At 35.5% G+C, this 23,106-nt stretch overlaps 1 protein-coding gene across 2 annotated transcripts; it reads left to right on the top strand.

Moving 5' to 3' along the window:
* Positions 817–4,180, top strand: LOC109349741 (BTB/POZ domain-containing protein At1g55760). 2 transcript variants are annotated; one of them, XM_019590688.1, is made up of 5 exons: positions 817–1,216; positions 1,265–1,442; positions 1,807–1,952; positions 2,612–2,730; positions 3,302–4,180. In XM_019590688.1, the coding sequence occupies exons 2-5, from the start codon at positions 1,324–1,326 to the stop codon at positions 3,902–3,904; spliced, it is 987 nt and encodes a 328-aa protein (XP_019446233.1). In that variant the 5' UTR covers positions 817–1,216; positions 1,265–1,323; the 3' UTR covers positions 3,905–4,180. The 2 variants fall into 2 exon arrangements, with proteins under 2 accessions (XP_019446233.1, XP_019446223.1); XM_019590678.1 differs by having other exon boundaries at positions 818–1,442.

The following is a 23,106-nucleotide window of genomic DNA, read 5'->3' as shown; positions in this document are numbered from 1 at the left end:
TTAAAATACCATAAGGGGATTGCACCAAAAAATGAATAAACAAATATAATAACACAACTTCAAAAGTGATAACTTGACACCAAGCTAAAGAATCAAGAGGGTGGTCATTTAGTTGGACAATATTTAACATCCACATATATTTTGGGTGGTGACTCAAAGTATAATACTTCCACAATCCAGGAATATATTTGTTACTTTAGGGAAACTACTCACAATTTGAAGGAAACATATACTTTGCTTCAAAGCACAAAAATTAAAATATACTTTCCCTTCCAAGCACACACATATTCACATGCAAGTAGGTGTAAAAATTCACTATCAAAACACAAAAAATAAAAATAACATGTTATATACTTTTATATTTTCATTTAAAATAAAATAATATTTTTATCCTTAAAATTAAAGTCAAGAGACATTTGTTTGCCTCATTCTAAAGAAGAAAGATTTGTTATCACATCATATTTTATTCATACTAATAAAAATATGTCAATTAATAAATTAAAATATTAATTATTACTATTTTTATTTTATTATCATTCACATGCTGAAAACACGATGACATCACATATCTTTTGCTTGAAGAACTGAAATAATATTAAGAAAGATTTGTTTAGAGAAGAAATTATATAGAGACAATCAATAAGATTCTGACAATACATTAATATTTTAATTATAATTAAATTTAATTTTAAATAATAACATCAAAAACCATAAAATATACTTTGTCTCCGAACATAATGTGTTATATGTGTTTCCATACAAATTTTTATCCCTAATACAACCCAATCTCCAATCAAACACATGTATCTGTTTGCTTCCCCAATGATATAAGCAATCTACTGTCCAAAAATCAAAACCATCCAATAGACATTTATGATCAACCCATCACCATCCCATACCTGCTATGTAAGCCAAAACAACCAACAACAAATCACCCTCTCTATTGGTGTTCTCCAATACTCTCTTTCTCTTTCTACACTTAAAAAATATCTTGTTTTTTTAATTTCAGGAAAGAGTAAAAGCAAGTCTGAAATCCTTGCGTGCCGGAAACCTTTGAAAGAAATTGCAAAGTGATCAACTTGTTCATGTTTTCAACATGTCTTTGTTAACTGAAATAAACAAAGAAAAATAGCGCTAGTTCAGTGGTACTGAAAAACAGAGAGAGAGAGAAAACAAGAGAGAATCTTTGAAATCATATGAGGAGTAGAGTGAAGAAGATTGAAGAAAAGAATCAGCAACCTGGGAAAGCACGGAGAATTGTTTTTAGAGGGAATATTAGATTGCATCAATGAAATTACAACAGCACTTACTTTTTCTAATAGGATGAGCGATTCTGCATACAGAGTTGAAACCACTTCACGCCTTGCTCAATGGAAAATCGAAAACTTGTCTTCTTGTACTTACCGCAAATCCGATCCTTTCAAAATCGGAAAATGGAATTGGTAAATATTTCTCTCTTTCTTTCTACCTATAAAAGCCGTGATACAGTGTTTTAAGTCGCGGTAATAATTGATGTCGCTGCAGCCCCCGAAACCGCAATATTGCGATGGTATTGTGGCTGCGGAGTGCAATTTGACAAATAATCAATTTTTAGATGGTTATGCTCGGAGTTGTTTAGGTTGATGAAATTAGATGAAACTGAGCACCGGACATGGCTAAATAGATTTGAATATGTGATCAATGTATTCTGTATAAATAAAGTTTGGGTTTTATGACTAATCTGGAGACCCTTTTTTGTATATTGAGAAATTTGGTTATTTATGTCAAATTGATGATTTTTCTTTATTGGTTTGGTTTGTAATGAAGGCATTTGTCTGTGGAGAAGAATAGGGTTTTGTATGTTAAATTATACCCAGAAATATCAAATTTAACAAGAGACAATCCTCCTATTGCATCTTTCATCATTCGGGTGGTTAGTTCTGTTGGAGATCGTAAGGCCTTCGCACATCCAGGTGATGGAAGTTTGTTTTCATTTTTTTGTCTTTAAAATTTGGCTTTTTTTGTAATACCAAATGTATCCCCTCACCTTATCGGTAATGAGCTAATCCCGCGTGACTGCCCCTCCCAACAAGTGTCACTCTCGGGAATCGAACCTTTGACCTTTTGGTGATCCTGGAGATCTAGCGGAGCCTTATATCACTAGACCAATGTATTGTTGGTAAATAATCTATTTTTTGTTTCTGCCATGTGCTTATATGTTTATCTTTTTTCATAGTAAATAGAAGATCTTGTATTATTATAATCAATAGATTGACAACATTTCTAGCAATAATTAAACTTATATTTCAAGAGAATTTTATCATCCCTTTTAATAAATCTTCCCAAATCTACCCAGATTAGAGTAATCAAAGTCCAATGTGACTTTAGAATACTGAGGGTGTTAGATCAAAAAGTAGACAACAGTTCTGTGACACAGTCTGGCATGTACTTATGCTGTACTTGGTGCAAACTGCATGATGATTACAAACAGAACATAGTCATGGCTTATGCCACTTTTGTTTTTTCATGTTCAGAATTTCTTGGTGATATTTTTGTTCTGAAGTATGGTATATTTTGTAGCAATAAGAACAGATTTTCATGTTGACAGATTATTCATTTTAATATGATGCAGAAATAAAGGAAAAGTTACTAAAGAACAACGAGGATTTTGTTTGGGCAGTTGAGGTTCCTCTAACTGGAAAATTCATTATTGAAGTTGAGTTCCTTGATTTGAAGACCACATCCCCCAACGTAAATATCACATACTTATTTATGTATCTCTCATTGAAAATATTAATTATCAGACTTTTGGAATGTGAATGCCTAGATACAATCAATTGAGGGTACTAATTGGATTTTTGAAATCCAATTTTATTGTCATGACTCATGAGGACTTAGTTAATCTAGTTGTTCAATCTTATGGTGGTTATTCACCTAAGAATGATAGTATATAACTGAGTGTTGATGAGAGAAATTCATGTACTCTTTTTTGATGAGACCAGAGGTATCCTATCTCACAGGTTCAACTTGTTTGAGCCACTCATGAGACTAATACCATGAGAGCAAAGGGTTATGTGGTCTCATTTGCAACACTAATTTCCCTTGGATTTGAACTCACATTTTCACATCAGGGTTTGAGGTTGCCTTAACCTACTATTTGTGGATATTTTTATATGCACCTTAAGCAGTACGCCCAAACATTTCGATTTTAATTTGAAATATGAGGTTTTATTTTATGGCATAGATCCAATTTGTGTGGACATGTCATGTTTTGATTGAAGTGCATTAATTTGAGAGTACACCTACATTGTTTATAATACAGGGTGAAGAACCTTACTCCATCTTTGCTGATGGATTTACTCAGAAAAGATTAAATGCAAAAGCCCTCGAGTCTCTTGGTAGAATGCTAACAGAAGGAATCCACACAGACATCACGATCAATGCGTCGGATGGAAGCATAGGAGCTCATCGAGCTGTTCTTGCAGCCCGCTCGCCTGTCTTTCGCAGCATGTTCTCACATAATCTTCAGGAAAAAGAGCTGTCTACCATAAACATCCCAGACATGTCAATTGAATCTTGTCAAGCTTTTCTCAACTATCTTTATGGGATCATCAAACATGAAAAATTTCTTATGCATAGGCTTGCCCTTCTACATGCAGCTGACAAGTATGACATATCTGACTTGAGAGACACATGCCACGAGAGTCTTCTGGATGATATTGATGCAACAAATGTACTTGAGAGGCTCCAAAATGCATCTCTATATCGATTAATGAAACTGAAGATGAGCTGTATTCATTATCTTGTGAAGTTTGGAAAAATATTTGACATTCGGGATGATTTCAATACCTTCCTGCAAAATGCAGACAGGGATCTGATTGCTGAAGTCTTCCATGAAGTTCTTGTTGCGTGGAAAGGATTCTGAAAGATCTTGCAACTACAAAGAAAGACAGGGAGAAGTTCTGTTATTTAACATACCCACAAAATAGGTTGTTTGTATTTGTTGTGCTGAGTTTGTTTCAATGAACGTAATATATAATGATTTCGATGTAAATAAATATGTATGTCTCTATATATAAACCACTAGGTATTCTTGAAAAAAGAAATATATGTTGCATCAAAAGAAAAAAAGAACATGTATTCATGAATGCAAATGGATCTTATGAGACTTCATTAATGTATATTATTTACTCATTTCCAAGGACTTTTCGTATTGATTTTACCCCTACTCATCCAATATAGAACAGAAAGAGAACCACCTACCTAGTAAGCATTAGTTTATGTCTTGTCATATTCTCTACTAAGCATGTGAAAGTGACATCATTATTTGTTGCAGAAGTTGATATCCAATGATTTAGGTGCACCTCTACGTTAACCTGCTGAATAAGCCAAAGTGAGATAAGTTTCAAGTTTATAGTGCAGATTACAAGCAAGGCTACATGATGTGTGCCAAGGGTGCAGGGCACGAACTCATCACTACACTACATTAAATCTAAATTAGGACTCATAACCTCTTAGCTTGTGATGATAAGGTAGCATACATCTACTATCTCGAGACCCCACTTAGTGAGAGCCTCTTGCTTTAGATCGTAAAGAATAAAATTAACACTCCATGTTTTTGTAAGAATATTCTCATATGATGGTGTACTTTGGTGATCTCTCCATCTTTGACTATCCGATATCCTTGATCAACGCAAAAAAGAAAATACGTCAACTACATAGAAAATAAAAGGAGTAGAGTCAATTGAATGTGCCCATACCAATGCGATGAAAGCGAAAAGACAAGGCAACACAGGAAAATCAGCAGGACAAACATGACCATGACCATGAGTCCAATACAAATGAGAGGACATGTCTATCACAAATCGGCCAACTCTCATAGTGCTTTAATCTATTTCCAATCATACAACAATTTAGTAACATACTCTTAATTTCGGTAAGTTAGACTACGTATTCTGATCTGCAGGTAGAAATCTTGAGAGTTTTCAAGAAGCTAAAGGAATATAAAAGCAACTTGAAATTTGTAGACCATGTTACATAACTAACTAATCTCATATTTTTTGGTTTAACGAGCCACACACTATAGCACCAATTTGGATTGTCATGTAGGACACATTCTCCAAAAGAGTTTAGAATGGTATAGTTTATCATAAAAGAATATGGAGCAAAATGTTGCAAAGGCTTATTGTTCAGAGGCTAGGTGTTGGTTGGTGCCTGGTTTCTGGTTCTGGTGCACTTGCCTTAGTGCCTAGTTAGTGGCTAGCTTACTTATGTTAGCATTAGAGTCATTCATTTAGAGTGTAATATAAAGGAAGTTGTATCTTTCCTCTTTTAGAATGTTGTTAGGGAAGTTATTTAACTCCCTACTATATATAGCTTCTTGGTTGTAATTGTGAAGTTAATCAATTCATTTAAATGGAAAATCAATTTGATTTCTCTACTCTTTCTTTCTCTCTGGATTCTAAGATGGTATCAGAGCAATTCTTGCTCTGATTCGTCTTCGATTCCTCGATTTCTTTATTTGATCTTCTTCTTCTCCGATTCTTCAATTCTTCTTCTTCTCGTTTTTCTCTAATTTCTTCTTCTTCGAATCGGTTTCTTCTCAATTGATTCTTAACAAAGGGGAATCAGAGCTTCGACGATTACAATGTGAATCCTTCCAATCCTTATTTCCTTCATTCGAATGAAAGTCATGCGTTGATTCTGGTTTCTTCTCTTCTCAAAGGTAAAAATTACCATTCCTGGTCTAGAGCTATGAAATTGGCTCTTCAATCCAAAAATAAGTTGAAATTCATAGATCAATCTCTTACGCATGTCATGGTTGCAACACTCTGTCGAAGATACAATCATGAAATCCATCCTTTGGATTGATGAGGCAGTTGAGGCATGGAAAGATCTTCATGCCAGGTTTTCTCAGGGAGATGTCTTTCGTATAGCTGAACTTCAGGAGAAATTTTATAGAATGAGCCAAGGTAATTAATCCGTTTCTGATTATTTTAATCAACTGAAGGTGATTTGGGAGGAAATTGAGAATTATAGAGCCATAGGTCGTTGTAAATATGTTGTCCCTTGCACTTGTGGCTTAATTGATTTGTTTAAAATGCATAGAGAACAGGACTATGTAATTCGATTCCTTAAGGGATTGCATGACCAATATTCTCAAGTTAGGTCACAAGTAATGCTAATAGAACCTCTTCCTCCTATTAGCAAGGTCTTTTCAATGATGATTCATCAGGAAAGATAATTCAACATTCCATTTTTTTTCTGATTTAAAGGCTCTGACAATTCAGTCTCAAGGAAGTTCTCAATTCAGAGGTTTCAATGGAAACAGAGGAAGAGGAAACAATTCCTTTAGAGGAAGAGGAAAGATGTTTCACAATAGTGCAGGCAGAGGAAGTGGTACAAGATTTTGCACTCACTGTGACAGAACTAATCACACTGTGGAAACATGCTTTCTAAAGCATGATTATCCACCTGGTTATCACTAGAACAAATCAGGTAAGGCTGCTAACACTACTAGTGTGTTTCCTATAGAGATGAAGTATGGATCAGATGGAATGTACTATCAGAACAAAGGTTATGAGGAAGGTTTGGTTACTGACAAAGGACAAAATAATCAATGTTTCATTGATGCTCAAGTTCAGTCCATTCTAGAATTACTTGAGAAGAACAAGATTGATTCTAGCAAAGTGAATTCTGTCCTGATTGATAATATGGCAGTTGCAAGTGCAAATGTGACTTCATCTGCAGGTAATAAATCCGTGGAATGGTTGATAGATACATGAGCCACTGATCACATTACTTATGATATGAACAATTTGATCATTCAAAGATCCATTTCTCCTGTCATAATTACCTTACCCAATGGAGACAAAGTTAACACATCCATTTGTGGCAATGTTGCTTTGTCACATACTCTCATCTTGTTTGATGTGTTATTTGTTCCTAAGTTTCATGTCAATCTAGTGTCAGTCACTAAGTTGATTCAATCTCACAATTGTCACTTAATTTTCAATCTTAACTCTTGTGTCATTGTGCAGAATACTGTCCAGAAGGTGATTGGTACAGTTAGCTTAAAACATTGCTTGTTTGTCATCAATCCTCTACCTAAGGATCATTCTAGTGTTTTCGTCTCTCAGTCTTCTTCTGCCTGTGGTATTGATTTTAGTCTCTAGCATCTAAGGTTTGGCCATGCTCCCTCCTCATCAATGAAGGTTCTATCTAGTCAATTTTCTTGTATTCCCCTTTATAATAGACAAAATGTTGCTTGTGATGTTTGTCATAGTTCTAGACAAAGAAGACTGCTTTTCTGTAATAGCGCTACACATTCTAATAAAATATTTCAATTTTTGCATGTTGATATATGGGCCCCTTATTCCAGTACTTCTACTTTTGGTCATAACTATTTTCTTACCCTTGTTGATGATTTCACAAGGTTTACTTGGGTTATAATGATGAAAGCCAAAAGTGAAACTAGACAACATATTATTAACTTTGTTGATCTAATTGAAAATCAGTTTAATGTTAGACTAAAGACCATTAGGAGTGATAATGGACCTGAGTTTTTGATGCATGATTTTTTCTCCAATAAGGGAATCATCCATCAAAGATCTTGTGTTAGTACCCCCAACAGAATGGTATAGTAGAGAGAAAACACCAGCATATCCTCAATGTAGCAAGAGCCATTTTCTTTCAATCTTCCCTACCTTCTACTCTTTGGAATTTTGCTATCCAACATGTTGTCCACATCATCAATAGGTTACCTAGTCCTCTCCTTAAAAAATCCAGTCCATATCAGTTACTTTATGGTTTCTTACCTCCCTTAGATTCTTTAAGAGTTTTTGGTTGTTTAGTTTATGCTAGCACCCTTGCTGCAGGGAGGGGCAAGTTTGATCCTAGGGCCAGGAAATGTTTGGTCTTAGGATATAAGGAGGGAACAAAGGGGGTTGTTCTTTATGACATGCTATCTCATGAAGTTTTCATTTCTAGGGATGTTGTTTTCTATGAGAACTCTTTTCCTATGTCACCTAATTCTTCCACTTATTCCAATTCCTCTCCTAGTCATACACATGTTCCTGTGAATGTGCCCATACCAATGCGATGAAAGCGAAAAGACAAGGCAACACAGGAAAATCAGCAGGACAAACATGACCATGACCATGAGTCCAATACAAATGAGAGGACATGTCTATCACAAATCGGCCAACTCTCATAGTGCTTTAATCTATTTCCAATCATACAACAATTTAGTAACATACTCTTAATTTCGGTAAGTTAGACTACGTATTCTGATCTGCAGGTAGAAATCTTGAGAGTTTTCAAGAAGCTAAAGGAATATAAAAGCAACTTGAAATTTGTAGACCATGTTACATAACTAACTAATCTCATATTTTTTGGTTTAACGAGCCACACACTATAGCACCAATTTGGATTGTCATGTAGGACACATTCTCCAAAAGAGTTTAGAATGGTATAGTTTATCATAAAAGAATATGGAGCAAAATGTTGCAAAGGCTTATTGTTCAGAGGCTAGGTGTTGGTTGGTGCCTGGTTTCTGGTTCTGGTGCACTTGCCTTAGTGCCTAGTTAGTGGCTAGCTTACTTATGTTAGCATTAGAGTCATTCATTTAGAGTGTAATATAAAGGAAGTTGTATCTTTCCTCTTTTAGAATGTTGTTAGGGAAGTTATTTAACTCCCTACTATATATAGCTTCTTGGTTGTAATTGTGAAGTTAATCAATTCATTTAAATGGAAAATCAATTTGATTTCTCTACTCTTTCTTTCTCTCTGGATTCTAAGATGGTATCAGAGCAATTCTTGCTCTGATTCGTCTTCGATTCCTCGATTTCTTTATTTGATCTTCTTCTTCTCCGATTCTTCAATTCTTCTTCTTCTCGTTTTTCTCTAATTTCTTCTTCTTCGAATCGGTTTCTTCTCAATTGATTCTTAACAAAGGGGAATCAGAGCTTCGACGATTACAATGTGAATCCTTCCAATCCTTATTTCCTTCATTCGAATGAAAGTCATGCGTTGATTCTGGTTTCTTCTCTTCTCAAAGGTAAAAATTACCATTCCTGGTCTAGAGCTATGAAATTGGCTCTTCAATCCAAAAATAAGTTGAAATTCATAGATCAATCTCTTACGCATGTCATGGTTGCAACACTCTGTCGAAGATACAATCATGAAATCCATCCTTTGGATTGATGAGGCAGTTGAGGCATGGAAAGATCTTCATGCCAGGTTTTCTCAGGGAGATGTCTTTCGTATAGCTGAACTTCAGGAGAAATTTTATAGAATGAGCCAAGGTAATTAATCCGTTTCTGATTATTTTAATCAACTGAAGGTGATTTGGGAGGAAATTGAGAATTATAGAGCCATAGGTCGTTGTAAATATGTTGTCCCTTGCACTTGTGGCTTAATTGATTTGTTTAAAATGCATAGAGAACAGGACTATGTAATTCGATTCCTTAAGGGATTGCATGACCAATATTCTCAAGTTAGGTCACAAGTAATGCTAATAGAACCTCTTCCTCCTATTAGCAAGGTCTTTTCAATGATGATTCATCAGGAAAGATAATTCAACATTCCATTTTTTTTCTGATTTAAAGGCTCTGACAATTCAGTCTCAAGGAAGTTCTCAATTCAGAGGTTTCAATGGAAACAGAGGAAGAGGAAACAATTCCTTTAGAGGAAGAGGAAAGATGTTTCACAATAGTGCAGGCAGAGGAAGTGGTACAAGATTTTGCACTCACTGTGACAGAACTAATCACACTGTGGAAACATGCTTTCTAAAGCATGATTATCCACCTGGTTATCACTAGAACAAATCAGGTAAGGCTGCTAACACTACTAGTGTGTTTCCTATAGAGATGAAGTATGGATCAGATGGAATGTACTATCAGAACAAAGGTTATGAGGAAGGTTTGGTTACTGACAAAGGACAAAATAATCAATGTTTCATTGATGCTCAAGTTCAGTCCATTCTAGAATTACTTGAGAAGAACAAGATTGATTCTAGCAAAGTGAATTCTGTCCTGATTGATAATATGGCAGTTGCAAGTGCAAATGTGACTTCATCTGCAGGTAATAAATCCGTGGAATGGTTGATAGATACATGAGCCACTGATCACATTACTTATGATATGAACAATTTGATCATTCAAAGATCCATTTCTCCTGTCATAATTACCTTACCCAATGGAGACAAAGTTAACACATCCATTTGTGGCAATGTTGCTTTGTCACATACTCTCATCTTGTTTGATGTGTTATTTGTTCCTAAGTTTCATGTCAATCTAGTGTCAGTCACTAAGTTGATTCAATCTCACAATTGTCACTTAATTTTCAATCTTAACTCTTGTGTCATTGTGCAGAATACTGTCCAGAAGGTGATTGGTACAGTTAGCTTAAAACATTGCTTGTTTGTCATCAATCCTCTACCTAAGGATCATTCTAGTGTTTTCGTCTCTCAGTCTTCTTCTGCCTGTGGTATTGATTTTAGTCTCTAGCATCTAAGGTTTGGCCATGCTCCCTCCTCATCAATGAAGGTTCTATCTAGTCAATTTTCTTGTATTCCCCTTTATAATAGACAAAATGTTGCTTGTGATGTTTGTCATAGTTCTAGACAAAGAAGACTGCTTTTCTGTAATAGCGCTACACATTCTAATAAAATATTTCAATTTTTGCATGTTGATATATGGGCCCCTTATTCCAGTACTTCTACTTTTGGTCATAACTATTTTCTTACCCTTGTTGATGATTTCACAAGGTTTACTTGGGTTATAATGATGAAAGCCAAAAGTGAAACTAGACAACATATTATTAACTTTGTTGATCTAATTGAAAATCAGTTTAATGTTAGACTAAAGACCATTAGGAGTGATAATGGACCTGAGTTTTTGATGCATGATTTTTTCTCCAATAAGGGAATCATCCATCAAAGATCTTGTGTTAGTACCCCCAACAGAATGGTATAGTAGAGAGAAAACACCAGCATATCCTCAATGTAGCAAGAGCCATTTTCTTTCAATCTTCCCTACCTTCTACTCTTTGGAATTTTGCTATCCAACATGTTGTCCACATCATCAATAGGTTACCTAGTCCTCTCCTTAAAAAATCCAGTCCATATCAGTTACTTTATGGTTTCTTACCTCCCTTAGATTCTTTAAGAGTTTTTGGTTGTTTAGTTTATGCTAGCACCCTTGCTGCAGGGAGGGGCAAGTTTGATCCTAGGGCCAGGAAATGTTTGGTCTTAGGATATAAGGAGGGAACAAAGGGGGTTGTTCTTTATGACATGCTATCTCATGAAGTTTTCATTTCTAGGGATGTTGTTTTCTATGAGAACTCTTTTCCTATGTCACCTAATTCTTCCACTTATTCCAATTCCTCTCCTAGTCATACACATGTTCCTGTTGTTCCTAATACACTTGAGTCAAACACATTTTCTTTACTTGAGTCAAACACATTTCCTGTGCCTGAGTCTCTTCTCCATCAGAGTCATACACTTCCCTTCCATCTGAGTCAAACACATCTGTCCAACCTAAGTAAGATACATCTTATTATCCTATCATTCCTCTTAGGAAATCTACTAGACAGAGAAGACCCCCTTCTCGTCTACAAGATTACCATTGTACTCTTGCTCACACTGTCACAAATGGTACAAGTCACTCTTCTAAAGTTTCTTATCCATTGTCCTCTGTTTTGGACTATTCCAAATGCTCTCTGGGTACAAAATTTTTTGCTTGACTGTATCTAGTAGTTCTGATCCTACTACTTTCAAGCAAGAAACTAAATTTACTCATTGGAAAAAGGCTATGGATGATGAGTTATAGGCCTTGAATGAGAACAATACTTGGTCTTTGGTTCCCCTTCCACCAGAAAAGAACCCCATATGATGTAAATGGTTTTACAAGACCAAAGTACATGCTGATGGCACCCTTGGGAGGTATAATGCTTGGTTGGTGGAAAAGGGCTATACTCAATTGGAAGGAGTGAATTTTTTTGATACATTCTCTCATGTGGTCAAGATTACCACTGTTAGAACTGTTTTAGCCTTGGCAGCCATCAAGGGGTGGTTTTTGGAGCAACTTGATGTTAATAATGCCTTCCTCCATGGAGATTTACATGAAGAGGTTTATATGTCACCACCACCCGGTCTACATCTTGATAACCCTCACCAAGTGTGCAAACTGCATAAGTCCCTTTATGGCTTAAGACAAGCCAGCAGAGAGTGGCACACTACTCTATCTTGTGCTCTTATTTCTCTAGGGTACTCTCACTCTGAAGTAGATCAGGCTCTCTTCACAAAATGCACTTCCCAATCCTTTACTGCTATATTGGTGTATGTTGATGATATGGTATTGGCAGGAAATAATAAGCCTAAAATTGATCAGGTCAAGCAATATCTTGATCACACTTTCAAGATCAAAGATTTAGGCTCTCTTAGGTTCTTCCTAGGCCTTGAAATAGCTAGAACTAAGGATGCCATTTATCTCAATCAAAGAAAGTATGCCTTGTCTCTTCTTGAAGACTCAGGTGCCTTTGCTGCTAAGCCTGCAAAAATCCATTTTGATCCATCTCTGAAGTTACAGATTGAACAAGGTTCCCCTTTCTCAGATGTTTTGTGTTACAGGAGGCTGGTTGGGAGGTTGCTCTACCTCACTATATCCAGACCTGATATTGCTTATATTGTCCAACAACTAAGCCTCTTTATGTGCAATCCTATGGATGTACACTACAAGGCAACCCTCAAAGTCTTTCATTACTTAAAGTTCTCTCCTACTTAGAGATTGTTTTTTTCTTCCACTTCTGAGCTCAAGTTTTCTGGTTTTTCTGACTCAGATTGGACTTGTTGTTTGGACACCAGGAAATCCATAACATGCTTCTGCACATTTCTTGGTTCCTCCTTGATTTCTTGGAAATCCAAGAAGCAAAACACGGTTAGTAGGTCATCCTCTAAAGCTAAATATAGAGCCTTAGGAAGCATAGCTTGTAAGGTGCAATGAACTAATTACTTGTTCACAGATTTGCAAATTCCTTTGCTTAATCCTGCATCTGTGTACTTTGACTAGGAAAACTAATCAAAGCATGTGCTTATCATCAAATTCAACTGATCATAATATTTCTTTTACCATGTATAGAGCAGCAAGGAAGTTTTGAGTAATGAGCGTAAGAATCAACAAAAGGAAACGATAGCATAAGTCATAACTAATGAATCTCAATCCCATAATTTTACATGACCAGTTATGTTGTAAAAAGTTAAAGAACAGAGAGAATAACATAACAGTAACATTTCAAGTTTAATACTTTGATTAACAAAAGTCTCCTTTTCTAATTCCTAACTGAGTGATCATGTTTATAGAAGGATTCAAAACAATTGACAAATTTAAATTAAAATCCATACAAGTTTTCATAGAGGATGAGATTGACTTGCATACAAAGAAAAACCTTTGATCAATGGGAAATTGGAAGTCAACCCCCACAGAAAGTGGATTTTCTCTTTCAAAATTTAGTAGCTATGTTTTTCACTTTCTATCAAATTAAATATTGGAATTAAACTAGAAGGAAATGATGATATGAAGACTTTCATTAATATATAAGACTGCAATGTTTTAAATTAACCCTGCACAGTTTTCAGAGTCTCAGCAATTATGTTCGCAATTGTAGTTGCATGCTGCATTTTCTTGCAATTTTACGCAACTATGGTAAACACAGCTTTACCACACCCAGTCCAAACCCACAATTTAAAACATATCAACTGTGATATCATAGGTAGAAAGAAAGATCTCTTCATATCTAAGGTAAGATGAATCATTTTACAGTCTCCCATTAATTAAACACTTGAATGTTTAGAAGAAAGAACCTTCTCCCCTTTGTATTTTATTTTCACTGAAATATACATAAATATTTTGCTTTCCAAACTACAAATGTTGACAACAATTTTTTTTTTTTTACATAACACATTCATTTTAGTTCCACATGGAAGTTTATCATGAATAGCAAAATCAGTTTGCATAACACAAGAAACAAAAACAACAAGCACAAGGCATACAAGAGGGTCTAAGTTGAAACTTTCAAGATGATCAAAAAGCAGAGAGGAGGAGAACTTGATGTACTAACCTTTAGCTTTAAAACTAGAACTAGTTAGCTTGGACTTTAAGTGAAAGGAAAACTATAGGAATGAGTAATGTTTACAAGCAAATGCATTATCCTTTATGCAAGTGGCTTTGCCAAGATTGTGGAATATTACGAGCATCTTCTGTTTGATTCTGGATTTCTGGTGTATGTATGTTTCGCACCAGCATTAGATTATTCATGTTTGTTTTTGTCATACTGGTTTTCATTCTTTTTTTTTTTTATAAGTAAAAATTTTATTAATGAAAAAATAGAAAAGTTACATAAAAAAACAACAATATATACATCATCTAAATAAGAGAGCCAAAAAGCTCCCCAACAAAATTCAAAGAGAACATAACCAATACCCTGACAAAGAAAAAGATTTATCAATAATAGCATTTTAAACTTAAAATTGAAATAGAAATCTATTCGAATCAAGACATATTTATAGACTTATATCTTCTTTTAACCCAGATCCAAGATTTAAGTTTGATGTTGTATATAAGCTCCTCCACACATGCTTCATTGTTGTTGAACACCACATATTTCCTGCAATTCCAAAGGGACAAAAAATTAGTCAACAATGGCGGATCTTGATCAAAATTTTAGAAGGAAAAACAATATTTAATTACAATTTAAAATTAAAAATAATTTAATAACAATAAATATAAAGAAAAACACTACATTTTTGCATATGGCAATGCCTCAAAACTGTGTTCTAATATGAAAAAATCATTATCTTTACCATAACGATTTTCTAAACGTTGTAGTGTATACACATTGTGTGAAGAAGATCTTGCTCATGACCTTGACATGATTTTGATGAAGACACCAACATCACATCAAGAAGAAAATGAAGAATACTTATGAAGACAATGGAGATAAAACTTCAAGGATTTAGAATCTAAGTCTTTAGGTACTTCTATCATTATACTCTATTATATACAAATAGTAGTAATGCTCAAAAGTATTTTAAATGAAAATTGAAAACTACAAGTATAAATGAAAACAATTTTCAAAACACTATGTAACATGTTACTGGATCTAAGTAACAAATTACTATGAATAAGTAGCAGGTTACATGAGTGAGAAACAAGTTCTCCAACAAAAAATGATCAGGGTAATCGATTACAGCATTTTGAGTAACCGATTACACAATACGATAAAAAATTATTCTGTTGAACATAACAGTTGGGTAATCGATTGTAACCTGTGAGTAATCGATTACAGCCTATGAAAATCAATTACTCAGTTGGGCAGAATATTTGGGTAATCGATTACTGAGAGCTATTGCACCAGTTTTCAGATTCAAACTGCACAACTTTCTCCCAAACGAAATGGTTTCATTCCAATTGAATCCTACCTTTTCTTAGAGTTGTTATGGCTGATTGGAAAGCCTATTTAAAGACATTGAAACTCATAATTCACATACAACTCAACACACAACTCATATACACAATCTAAACTTTTCTGAAATACTTGCTCTGCACTTTCTGCAACTTGTTCTGAACTTTCAGAATATATTTTCTGAAGTTGCCTTAGGTGTTGTTTGAAAGTTATTCAAACCTTCTGAGAATTAGTACTAAAGTGTATAAAGAGTTATCAGATTGCAAGAGTTCATAGTTTCAAATCTTGTAAAGGCAATCATTGCCATAGTTAAAGTTTTCTTCATTCAATTGTTGAATTAATTTCTTTCACAAGGGTGTGATAAGAAAGGGGATAGAGTCACTTGGAAAGGTTGTTTTCCAAAGAGTGATATAGGTATTAGAAAGTGAGTAAGGTACAAGGAAATGTAGGTGTGATAATTTGTAATTGGTACTCTTAATAACTAGTGAAGAAATCTCTTGTGCTGCAAGAGTACTAGACGTATCTTTCGGTGGACAAGAAGGTGAACCAATATAAAATCTCTAAGTACTCTCTTCTCCCTTAACTCCTTAAATTTACTTGATATTTTCTGCATAACTTTTCCGTTGTTATTAACTCTTGAATTGTGCAAAAAAATATGTCATAGTTTTTAAACAATTAATTCACCCCCCTCTTAGTTGCCATCTCAATCTTACACATTGTCTTTATTTTGTCTTAGCTAAGAAGTTGATGTTGGAACGTGCTTTTTTGGAGGCCATTAGTGAGGACTTTTGGTGTGAATAAAGAAACTCACAAGTTCCACATAGGAGAAGTTTTGAAAAAACACTCACAAGTCCCACATAGGATGGAGGAGGAACTTGAAAAAAAAACTCAGACTATAAATAGAGGCTTCCTCCCTTCATTTTTTCTCGTTCGAAGTTTATTACATTACTCGATTTCTTATTTCTCCCTCGTTTTTCTCTATCGAAGCATTTATGGCCAACTTCTCTCTCTTTCTTTCCGTGATACTATAATTGGCATAGACAACCAAATTGTGGGAAAGTAGAATTGTCATAGACAACCAAATTGTGGGAAAGTAGAATTGGAATAGGTAGCCATACTATGAGAATTTCAAGAAAGGGCACTAATATCTATATTGTGGGTGTATTCGAGATTTGATCTTACTGTGCAATAAGAATTCAAAAACATAGAGCCGAGTTTTTTATTTTGGGATGACGTTGTTGATAGTCTACTTGCACATTTTGGACAATGCCAGAAAACATCTTAAAGAGAGCGACATGGTCGTGACTCAACCAATAATTATTCTTTCGTTCCATTTAAAATTGTTTCAAGTTTCATAAATAACAATTTTAAGATGTTTCCTGTTGTTATGGCATTCACAGATAATATTACTGGGCCGCACAATTTTGACCTTAACAAACCATTTTGGTTCGATAAGACAAATTTCAAACGGTAGTAACATTAGATGAAACCTTTTCTTACTATGAGAAAAATTGCCCATGTTCTAAAAACTGATGTCTCAATGTTGCCAGAAAAAACTGAAAAAGATGGGATGAATAAAGTGGTTATTGATATAGCTCTCTAGAATGAAAATGATTACTTTTGTAAAAATTTCATGAATGTGTTGTCTAATGATCGCTATGATTATTATAGCTCATACAAGTCTACCAAATTCATTTGTTAAGCACTTGAGAAAAAATAATACTAAGGAAGCTGAGAATAAAAAGTATGTTGTAAATAGCAAGGCGTATAGGTTTTATGACCTTAACGTAAAAGTGATCATTGAGTCTAACAATGCTGTCTTCAATAAAATAAATTCCTTTTCAAATTGAGAAATAATGGGGCACATCAACTAGTCACATACAAGTGATTAGAGATAATGATAAAAATAAATGGTTAGAAATAGAACCTAGAAGAAGTAAGAGAGCAAAAACTGCTAAAGAGTATGAACCTGATTATATGGTCTAAACATTAGAAGAGGATCCATTCAATCTCCAAGAATTCTTGACTTCTTTAGATGCTGATTTGTGGCTAGAGACCATAAATTATGAGATGGGTTCTCTAGAGTCTAACAAGACCAGACTTTGAGCCAACTTGCCTCTTGGTTGCAAACCCATTTGTTGTAAGTGGGTATTGAAAAAGAAATTGAAACTTGACGACACAGTGGATAAATACAAGGCTCACCTTGTAGCCAAGTGTTTTAGCCAAAGGGAGAATATAGATTTCTTCAACACATTTTTACCTGTGATGTGAACCCCAAAAGGCCTAACCTTGATTATGATGACCTTGAAGGCGTAAGTGGTCCTATGACTAGGGTTAGGGCAAAAATGGCTCAAAATGCCCCTGGACAACTCATATGGTTGATCCATGATGGTGAACCAAAAATATCCCAGTGGGGTTTAAAGATGCTTAGTAGCCTCTTGGTCCATGGTTCTGACCGAGCCAAAGATGGACCAGGCCACGCACATGAGACATGCCATGGGTCTGGCACAGGCGCCAGATTTGACCCTGACACGGAGCCAGACGCATCAGGCATGGAACCTAACCGAGACAATTCTGAATGAGTTGAGGTCCCTGGCGCACCAAGTGCTGAGCCAGGCGCTGGGCCAACCTAGCCCGGCCAGGATATCTGACCGAGGCGCATGCGCCTAGCGTGCCGCATCAGGCACTGGGCGTAGCCTGACCGAGTCAGGCCTAGCCAATTTAGTTAGCATTGAGCATTTTTAATTTTAATAATAAATGTGTGGGCTAATTTTTGTCCATCACTTAGTAAATTTATTTTAAGTGTTTTTATCATAAATCTGCCATAAATAATGTCAAGTTTGAAAAATGGCTCGTGGAAGACCAAGCCAAGCCTAAAAGTGTAACCGACACTTTAATGCTTCGACCAACTTTTATTTTTCATGAACCAAAATCATTCTAACCTAGTCTATTATTATTTGGCAGGTAAATAAAGACTATTGTAGCCGTTGGAGGAGGATTTCTCGAGGGGAATCAAAATATGACCGTGGAGGGGCTTAATGGAGCATTTATGGCGCTTAAACACCTTGTCTGGATCGTTGGAGCTTAATTAACCTCAACACATTTCATCTAGGGGAATCCTGAATCACTTTCAGAGCTGTTGGAGCAAAGATGCTCGTGTAGAATTAACATGTGCCCGTTGGAGACCTTAATTGTGCATTTATGGTGCATTATGGACATGTTCTCGCCGTTGGCAGCCCAATAACTTACACCAACGACATCCTAAGCTATTTACTGCATGATCACTCATCACTCAGCCGAGGGAAACTCTTTCCTTAACAAAGGGGATCCAATGCCAAACATAAATGCACCCGAGGACCATTAAGAAGGCCATAACTTCAACAATTCAACATGTGCTGAATTGGAGGTCAAACACGAATCCTATGAAGCTCATCAAAGCCTAGTTGTGAGAATTATGGAGTCATCAAGTCTCCTTCACCATGTGACTTAATTGTAGGCCATGCATTTAAGAGGAAATGGAATTCTATGCTCTTCACATTACAACTGTGGCATCCAAGGCATCTTAGGCATAAGTCATTATGTTTGTCTTTCAATTCTAATAAAGCACACAAAACACATGTGCTAATATCTTTTTGAGAGTATTCTCCAAACCTTCTTGGCTGAACCAAGATTATAAGTTCTTATCAAAAACCAAGTTCTTGCGGCGAGCATCACTTTGGCTTATCAACACCTCTAGTGTTGTGGCGCCTTTACCTCAAATCTTGTCCATCTTATTTTATCCAAATTTCATATTTTCGTTGTCCATTTTATTCTAAAAGCTTTAGTCAACCATGAATTTGGTCAAGCACTAACCATGATAGATCGTGCAAGATCCTTTTATCCAAGAGGTTCACATCAACCTGCGACTAGAATAACATCCATTAGAATACTAATATCACTCGTTGCGATACATGATTTAGTAGTACATCAAATGGATGTTAAGACTGATTTTTTAAATGGTGATTTGGAAGAAGAAATTTATATGGAACAACTTGGAGGTTTTGTAATCCATGGACAAGAAAATAAGGTCTGTATGTTAGATAAGTCGTTGTATGATCTTAAGCAAGCACCTAAATAGTGACATGAAAAGTTTGACAATTTAATTGTCTCGAATGAGTTTAAGGTGAAATGAAAGTGACAAATATATTTATTACAAATCAGAAAATGACATTTGCACTACCGTATGTCTCTATGTAGACGACCTACTCATATTTGGTTCCAACATTCATGTTGTGAATAATGTGAACTCATTGTTGTGTAACAAATTTGATATGAAAGACCTTGGAGAGGCAATTGTAATCCTTGGTATAAATATTACTAGGTCAAAAGAAAGAATTTGTTTTGATCAATCTCACTATGTGAAGAAGATCTTAAAGAAATATAAATACTTTGATTGTAACCCTGGTAGCACACTATGATCCAAGTGTAAAAATATTTAGGAACTTTGGTGATGGTGTAAGAGAAACTGAGTATGCTAGCATCATTGGCAGCCTTCGGTATGCCAAAGATTGCACTAGACCCGATATTGCCTATGTTGTGGGATTTTTATGTAGGTTTACTAGTAGATCTAGTATGGAACATTGACATGCTATAGAAAGGGTAATGAGGTACCTTAAGAAAACAATTAATCTTGGATTACAATATCGAAAGTTTCCAGTTGTCCTATAAGGATACACCAATGCTGATTGGAACACTCTTTCATAAAATTCCAAAGCAACCAGTGGCTATATATTTAGCATAGTTGGTGGGGCTTTTACTTGGAAGTAAAAGAAATAGACTATTTTGGCTAAACCCACTATAGAAACTAAAATGATAACACTAGTAATAACTAGTGGAGAAGCAAGTTGGCTAAGAAGCTTGCTTGCAGAGATTCCCCTATGGGAAAATAGATACTAGTTGTATGGATCGATTGTGATAGTACCATGACTATTACAAAGATACAAAATCATTTTTATAACAGTAAGAAACTACAAATACGTCGTAAGCACATCACTATTAGAGGGTTACTCTCAACATGACATGTTAGAGTGGATCATGTTCGCACTGAGAATAACTTAGTAGATCCTTTGATGAAAGGATTAGCTAGAGATAAAGTCCATAATAATTCTAAGATTATGAGATTATTTCACTTGGAATGAGGATCACTCATGATGGTAATCCGACCTAACTGACTAGAGATCCCAAGAAATAGTTTCAATGCATAATAACAAGTTGTGAAGTGATATGAGAATGAACATGTTGTAAAATTATGAAAAACATGATTCCTATAGTAGATGTATGGATGAGTTGAAATCTTAATAGGATCTATACTCCAATTTGAGTGGAGTACCTAGACTATATGAGTGTTCTTGATAAACTCACCTATGTGAATGTGGAAGTGGGAGGCACTTTCTATGAAATTTAGGGGCATAAATTTCTAGAGTGTTCACTATACTAGGATATATGTGCATGACCTTTAACGCACTGGCTTTATAGAATACACCTTTGAAAAATTTGTGTGTGGTTTGATGTGGGAGATAGATTTCAAGACAACTAGTCACTCTAGTAAAATATGGATCTTACTCACTATGCAAAGGTCCAAGTCATATAACAGCTTTGTTTATGAACAATCTTATTGAGACCACATAAATTCCTAAAAGTCGTTTTTTATTTTCAAGTGGGGAATTGTTAGAACTTGATTTTTTGGAGGCCATTAGTGGAGACTTTTGGTGTGAAATCCAAAAACTCACAAGTCCCACATAGAAGGACCTTTGAAAAACTCATAAGTTCCACATAGGATGGAGGAGGAACTTGGAAAAAAACTCAGACTATATATATATAGGCCCCATCCCGTCATTTTTTTCTTGTCCTATGAGTGCATTCCTCGACTTCTTCTTTCTCCCTCCTTTTTATCTGCCAAAACATTTCTGGCCAACTTCTCCCTCTTTATTTCTATGGTACTAGAATTGGTACAAGCAGCAAAATTATGGGAGTTTTGAGAACTGACACTGATAGTCAAATTGTGGGAAAGTAGAATTGGCATGTTTAGCAAGCCATTACATATTTTGACACATCTCTCTTTAATCCTGGTCACTAGAAATCTTCTTCAAATCTTGATACGTTTTAGTAGTTCCTGGGTGAAAACTCAACTTACTCTTATGAGCTTCCTCCAGAATTAATTGCCTTAACTCTTGATTTTGGGGTATGTAGTTTCTATTTCGGAATTAATTGCCTTGACTCTAAATCTTCCGGTTAGTCTTTTGCAGTTATCTTATCTGGTTAAAAAATTCATTGGTGATCTTCCTTGTTCCAAAACTATTTTGGTTTCCAAAAGGTGGCAATCCAGATTCATATTTCTAAATTCTTCCAATAATTTCATTTCCTTTACCATTATTGCCGCTACATGCAGGGACTGCCGACTTAGGGCATCAACCACTACATTTTCTTTACTTGGGCGATACTGTAGCTCAAGGTCATAGTCCTTCATAAATTCAACACATCTATGTTGTCTCATTTTTAACTCCTTTTGATCAAACATGTGTTTTGAACTCTTATGTTTGTTGAATACTTCAAACCTTGATCCGTATAGATGGTGTCTCCATATTTTTAAAGAAAATGCCATGGCTACGAAGAACTAAGTGGGCTAGGAGGGCCCATGACCCGGTCCTGAACCAAGAAAGCACACCAAACTCTCAACCTGTTAATAAAGGAAGTGGCAGAATCAACAAGGCCCAACAAGGAAATCAGGCCCATACATTGCACCATTTTTATAGAAGTAACCCAAGTTGGCCACGGCCAAGGAGGGAACACTTGAGGCATGTGGGAGTTCCATTTAGTAAGTGGGGATTATCATACCCACATGTAGTCTAGGAATTATTTCCCTTCCTTATTGGAAAGAACAATCATTATTTGCCTTTTTCAGCTTTGAGTACTTCAACTTATAGTTGTAATAAATTGCATTAAGAACCTTGTAATTCAGGTACAAAGCAAGGGGAATCCCTTACTAATCCAGCCGTGAATCCGCCCCATGAAGACACAATGGATCCTTGCCTAATTTGAAAGAGCACGTGTGAATCAAATCTCATTTAAATGCCATAAAAACCTTCCTTACTTGGCATAGGCATGTGAATTTCAAAATGGAGAAGATCATGACAAATCTTTCCTTATTGAATCAAGCAAGTAAATAGTCAAGGAGTCCTTTCCTTATCTGGTGGAACGTTTGAATGCAAAATGGAGAATCAAATCTGATTTGAATTTACCTTAAAGAAGATCATGGCAAATCTTTCCTTACATGGCATAGGCATGTGAATTTCAAAAGGGAGAAGATCATGACAAATCTTTCTTTTCTTGGCCTATGCGTGTAAAATTCCAAAAGGAGAAGATCATGACAAATCTTTCCTTAATGAACAAGCAAGTAAATGACCAAGGAATTCTTTCCTTATCTGGTGGAGCATTTGAATTCAAAACGAAGAATCAAATCTGATTTGAATTTTCCTTCAAGAAGATTGAAATCATAATGAAGAGCTATGAAGACAGGGATTTAACTCCTTATTCATTCCAAGAGCTCCCAATTTCGAATTTGGACATTCAACACTATGAAGGCTAGCCGAATGAGCACATGGAGGAAGGAATAAGAAAAAACATCAC

The sequence above is a fragment of the Lupinus angustifolius genome, chromosome LG01 (assembly GCF_001865875.1).
Source record: "Lupinus angustifolius cultivar Tanjil chromosome LG01, LupAngTanjil_v1.0, whole genome shotgun sequence".
In the NCBI taxonomy this organism is placed as follows: domain Eukaryota; kingdom Viridiplantae; phylum Streptophyta; class Magnoliopsida; order Fabales; family Fabaceae; genus Lupinus; species Lupinus angustifolius.
The sequence above is the reverse complement of the archived record's forward strand: the minus strand, read 5'-3'. Positions and strand labels throughout refer to the sequence as shown.

Coding starts and splice junctions, on each gene's coding strand:
- LOC109349741 (XM_019590688.1), top strand. CDS start 1,324: ATGAGCGATTCTGCATACAGAGTTGAAACCACTTCACGCCTTGCTCAA. Junction 1,443..1,806: donor AAAATCGGAAAATGGAATTG/GTAAATATTTCT, acceptor TTTGTAATGAAG/GCATTTGTCTGTGGAGAAGA. Junction 1,953..2,611: donor TAAGGCCTTCGCACATCCAG/GTGATGGAAGTT, acceptor AATATGATGCAG/AAATAAAGGAAAAGTTACTA.